Genomic DNA, 5,719 nt, shown 5'->3' with positions numbered 1-5,719 from the left:
CTCCAGGTTGAGCTGTTGTTCAGCATCTTAGCTGTAGAGGGCAGTGTCACTGGCCCTCATATGTGGAATTTGAACCAGGGCCCTCGGGCATCCCAAGCCAGCTCTTAACCAACGCGCCACTCGGCCGACCCCATTCTTCTTTCTCTTAATGGATGATAAAATACCTCTTTCCTCTTATTCCCTAGAGCAGGGATTGGCAAAACTTTTTCTTACGGGTCAGATAATAAATATCTTAGGCTTTGTGGGCTATATGGACTCTGTTGTAACCATTCCACTCTGCCGTTGTAGTGTGAAAGCAGCCTGTAAGCCGTTGGTTATGGCTGTATTCCTACAGAACTTCTATTTATAAAAACAGGCAAATGCTGAATTTGGCCAACAGTCCGTAGGTTGCCAACCCCTGCCTTAGAGCAGTGTTGTACAATAGAACTTCCTGTAACGATGGAGATGTTCCATGTGTTCCGTATGGCAGTCACCAGTCACATGTGGCGACTGAGCACTTGGAATGTGGCTAGGTGACTGAGGGGCTGGGTTTTTTAATTCCCTTATTTTAATTAGTTCAAACCTACATAGCCACATGTGGCTAGTAGCTACAGAATTGGACACTGCAGCCATAGAGAGCTCTGCACAGTGCCTTGAATAGGCACCTGGTGAATGTGTCTTGTTGTTAAACTGGGGAATTACACTTTTGTTCTGTTGTTACCAATAGGATAAAATGATGACAGAGAGAACCCTGTTGAAGGAACGTTACCAGGAGGTCCTGGACAAGCAGAGGCAAGTGGAGAATCAGCTCCAAGTGCAATTGAAGCAACTTCAGCAAAGGAGAGAAGAAGAAATGAAGAATCACCAGGTATTCTGCTTATGTTAAAATTGTCAATAAGTAAAGCTACAGTCCTTAATCAGACTTTAATTTTGTTACCAAATTAATAGAAATAGAAAAGCAGTATTTAACTTTTTAATGGTTATGGTAAAGTTTTAAGGATAAAAAGAATCTTTGAGGGCATCTTGTTCAAACTGTCACTTCTATTTTAGTTCAGAGAGAAAAGGATTATTTCATATAGTAAGTTGACATGATTGTCTACCTAGAAAATCATTTGATTAGGCTCTTATAATCACATTATATTAAAAAATATAATTCTAGGTAGATTAAAAATCTACATATAAAAACTGCAAAAATATTTAAAACTAGTAGAAAATTTAGGAGACTATTTATTAAACCTCAAGTTGCAAGAGTTCATTTTAAGCCAGGAAGGAAACCCAGAAGCTATAACAAATTTAATCAATTTAATTACATATAATTAAAAACTTTTGATAGGGCAAATGATGCAAAACAGTCAAAAAAGATCAATGTTAGATGGAGAGGAAATATTTGTAATACATATGATACAGGGTTTAGTATTCATGGCATTCCAAGATGCCTATAAATTCATGGTAAAAGTTAATCTAGAGAAAAACCAGGAAAGGTTATTGTATTAGTTCCCTCTTGCTGTTGTAACAAATTACCATGAATTTAGGGGCTTAACATACATTTTTTTTGAAAAATAAAAGTAAATTAAAAAAACTGTTTTAAGTAAAAAAAACCAAAAAACAAAAAATCTCAAATTTATTATCTTACAGTTCTGTAGGTCAGAAGTCCAGCATGAGTGTCATTGGGTGAAAATCAAGGTATTGGCAGGGTTGTATTTCTTTCTGGGGGTTCTAGGGGAGAATCTCTGCATTTCCAGCTTCTAGAGGCTGCTTGCATGCATTCCTTGACTTGTGGCCCCCTTCCCCACTTCAAAGTCAGCAACATGTCTCTCTGACCATTCTTTTTCTAATTATATCTTCCTCTGATCACAACTGGGAAAGGTTCTCCATTTTTTAAAGACCCATGTTGTGATTAGATGGGCCACGCCCAGATAATCCAGGATTATCGTCCCAGCTCAAGATCCTTACATTAATCACATGTGCAAAGTCCCTTTCCTGTGGAAGGTAACATATTCATAGGGGTTAGAATGTGGACATATTTGGTGGGTGAGGGGACTATTATTTTGTATACAACAGTTATAAACAGTAATTCACATAAGAGAAAAAGCAAATGGGTAATAAATATATGAAAAGAAGCTCAGCCTCACTAGTATTCATTTATTTATTCAACAAATATTTTTTGAGTTCCTAATATAGTTTCTGAAGATTTAATGGTAAACGAAACATAGTCTCTGCCTTCATGGTTCTAGTTGGAGGAGACATATAGTGAAAACTGTAAAGAATAGGAGTTAGGGAAAGGCTCATTACAATTACTAGATACCATTCCTCTCTCTCCCCCAGAAGATTGGCAAAAATGAAATACGTTGTTAAGGGTGAGGAAAAAATTTGCTCTTTTCAGACATTGGTAGGAGTTTGAATTGTTACGGCTTTTTTAGAAAAGTTGTTAGGATTTGTCAGTTAAAATTTAAAATGTATATATACTGTGATCTAGCAGTCTCATTATTAAGAGTCTATTCTACAGAAATAAAAGTTTTTGTATGAAAGTGTAGACATCTAGAGTGTTTATTAAATATTGTTTATAGTTACAAAAAAAACGAATCAACCTGATGGACTCTTAACAGAGAATGGTTGGATAAATTGGATATATACGCATGTCATATTATGGAGCTGTTTTTGAGTTAGATCTATACTTACTGACAGTATGCTCATGTCAAGTGAAAAAAGCAGGGTACAGAATGTATATAAAATGACCTCATTTAAAAAAACAAAAGCAGTCAAATACATAAGTATACATGTATTTGTTTAAGAATGGAAAAAGATGTGAAAGTACAAAACAGTTAACACATGGATTATTTTATGGGTGGAATTGGTGTGAATTAGGGGGTGCTTAACTTTATCACTTTTTTATTATTTGACCTATTATAAAATATATATATATATATATAGTTAAATAATAAAAAAAGAACAAAAAATAACCTCACACATAATAAAGTAGAACCATAACAAAACAAAACTAGACCATATTTGTTGAAAGTAACAAACTCCCACCCTGTGCAAGAATGCCTTCCTCAGCATTCTTGACAGGTGTTCATTCAGCCTTTATTTGAACACCAGTAATGGAGAGCTTATTGCTTCACAGGCAGTAAATTCCATTTTTGAACAGTTGTGATTGTTAGAAATTCTTTCTCCTGTTGAATTGAAATCTGCTTTATTATAACTTTCTTCCTTACATCTAAATACTAGCTTTTGGAGCTACTCATCAACCAGATTCTTTCAATTTGATTTTACTAAAGTCAATATGTTAATTTGTGATAGTTGAAAATAACCTTCAGACCAAAAGAACTAACTTATTGCCTTTTTCATTTGTGTGCAACTGTAATTGTGTGGGACACAGGAGATATTGAAGGCTATCCAGGATGTAACAATAAAACGAGAAGAAACAAAGAAGAAAATAGAGAAAGAAAAGAAAGAGTTTTTGCAGAAGGAGCAGGATCTGAAAGCTGAAATTGAGAAACTTTGTGAGAAGGGCAGAAGGTAAATGATGCTGTTAAGAATAAGAACCTGTGTGTATGTGTATGTGCGTAAGTCCCGTTTGTGTTTCTAGCTTTTTTTCTTTCAGTCTAATTTTTATTTGTAAAGCAGAGCACAAATGAAAGTCCTTCAGTGATTTTAGCTTTTTAGCACCCTATGTTAGATTTAATGAAGAAAATTTCAGAGATTTATTAATACCTTGAAATAATAGCAGCTAATTGTTGGGTCCCAGGTTTGATCAAGATTTTGATATGCATCTAACACCTATTTTACTTGCTTTATAACCTGATTTTTAAAAATGTTTAGGGTATGAGAATACTTTTATTATAGTTACACTATTCAGCACCAAAAGCAAATTTCAAACAGTAACATCGTAAGCTGTTTGGAAAGAATTATTTAGTGGATCTGTATTCTCTTCTGGGTACTGTAGCAAGAGTAAGGTGGGCATAAAAATCGATCAAATTTTTCATTTTCCAAGTTTCTTAATCTGAGCTGTTTGGAAATCAAAATAGCTGTGAATATTTGATGATTTTATTTAAATTCTACTAAAGCACCTTTTTATTTATCAAGAAAATCTTGGCTTGCTAATGTGTCAGAGAGCTAAGTGAAAAAAAGTAGCAAGATCATTTGCTGAATCATTTTCCAAGTATGTAAAGGGAGAACTGTGAAAGGGCAACTTGAGAAAGAATGAAAGATGGCTGACAGACCAGTCATTAGTTCTGTTGAGAATCTAGTGATAATGACTGTTCAGTTGTCCATGATGATCTATACACCAGCATTTATGAAGAGTGTACTAGGAGCAGAACACTGTATAGTAGGCTTTGTTATTCATTAAGATAGCTACCACCACTACCACCCAACAACATGGCCTTTGCTATCTATCATCTTCAGTCTGTGTGGGGAAGATGAAACATAGACAGGTACATGTAAACAACTTAGCAGCAGATATCTTAAAGAGCAGAAGTTGGGAAGGTGAGTCTGTAATTTTATTCTAAGCTCCATGAAAGATTTCCTTTTGATGTGTGCATTGTACACTCTACATATCTCTGTCTTTACCACCTGATTGGATAGCTACAAATGGTGTTTAATACTAACAATTTGCTGCTTGTAGTCTTGAAGATCCAGTTGGGTTTTTTTATGTATGTCGTGAATGTCAGAATGATGCTTTCTGTCCTTTGTTCTGTTAAATGTGAGATTCATTTTTCCAGAAGTAGGGGAAGAAGTCTTCTGTGTGTATCTTTTTTCTAGCATTGGTATAGGTTTTGTTTAGCATTCATTATCCATAGGAACTCTGGGCACAAAGGTTTTGGTCATTGTGTTAGTCTGCTTAGGCTGCCATAACCACCCAGTACTGCAGACTGGGTGGCTTAAACAACAGAAATTTATTTTCTTAAAAATTTATTTTCAGAGGCTTGAAGTCCAAGAACAAAATGCTGGCAGGGTTGGTTTCTAGTGACACCTCTTTTCTGGGTTTACAGACACAACTTCCTTTTTGGAGTGTTCTCACATGGCCTTTTCTCTGCATGCATACTCCTGGTATCGCTCTTCTTCCTATAAGGATACCAGTACTATTGGATTAGAGCCCTATCCTAATGACATCATTTAACTTTAATTATCTCCTTCAAGGCCCTGTTTCCAAATACAGTCACATTGGGGTTTAGGGCTTCAACATATGAATTTGCAGGGGGTACACAATTCAGTTTATAATAGTCATATTTACTGTTCATGGCTCTTTCATTCATTCAGCCTTTATTGAATATTTAATACTATGAACCAGGCAATATGGGCCTGGGGAGTAAAAAGCCCTCAAGGAGCTTATTGCTTATTAGAGGAGATAGGTAAATAAACAGATAATTGCAAAATAGCATAATGACACCATGATAGTGATATGAACACTTTTAGAAGAAGCATGTAACATAGACGGGGTAGGGGGAGTTATAGAGGGCTTCCCAGAAACAATTCCAAAAGTGAGTCCTAAAAGATAAGGGGAACTTGACCACTAGGTGCAATGCATCCTTCCTGGTTTGATCCTGGGTTAAATAAACAAACTATAAAGAACATTTTGGAATAATTGGGAAAACCTGAATATAGACTACATATTGGGTAATATCATCAGTTAAATATTTTGGGTGTGATTATGGTATTGTGTTCTTGTTCTTAAGAGACACTTGCTAAAGTTTTAGGGATTAAGTTTCATGATGTCTGTAACTTTCAGATGGTTCAG

At 35.4% G+C, this 5,719-nt stretch overlaps 1 protein-coding gene across 7 annotated transcripts in view; it reads left to right on the top strand.

Annotated features, from left to right (window-relative positions):
* The window catches only part of RNF214 (ring finger protein 214), a 45,453-nt gene that overhangs the window by 9,057 nt on the left and 30,677 nt on the right, over window positions 1-5,719 (top strand). For 5 of the 7 annotated variants that reach the window (XM_019647411.1, XM_019647406.1, XM_019647410.1 and 2 more), the window contains exons 5-7: window positions 707-847; window positions 1,615-1,662; window positions 3,359-3,498. In XM_019647411.1, the coding sequence (XP_019502956.1) occupies window positions 707-847; window positions 1,615-1,662; window positions 3,359-3,498 (329 nt within the window). The remainder of the gene's footprint in view (window positions 1-706; window positions 848-1,614; window positions 1,663-3,358; window positions 3,499-5,719) is intronic. The other 2 variants (XM_019647412.1, XM_019647407.1) reach the window with 1 other exon arrangement.

The sequence above is a fragment of the Hipposideros armiger genome, unplaced genomic scaffold (assembly GCF_001890085.2).
Source record: "Hipposideros armiger isolate ML-2016 unplaced genomic scaffold, ASM189008v1 scaffold_111, whole genome shotgun sequence".
Lineage (NCBI taxonomy): Eukaryota > Metazoa > Chordata > Mammalia > Chiroptera > Hipposideridae > Hipposideros > Hipposideros armiger.
Note: the sequence above shows the minus strand (reverse complement) of the source record. Positions and strands in the feature narration are given on the sequence as shown.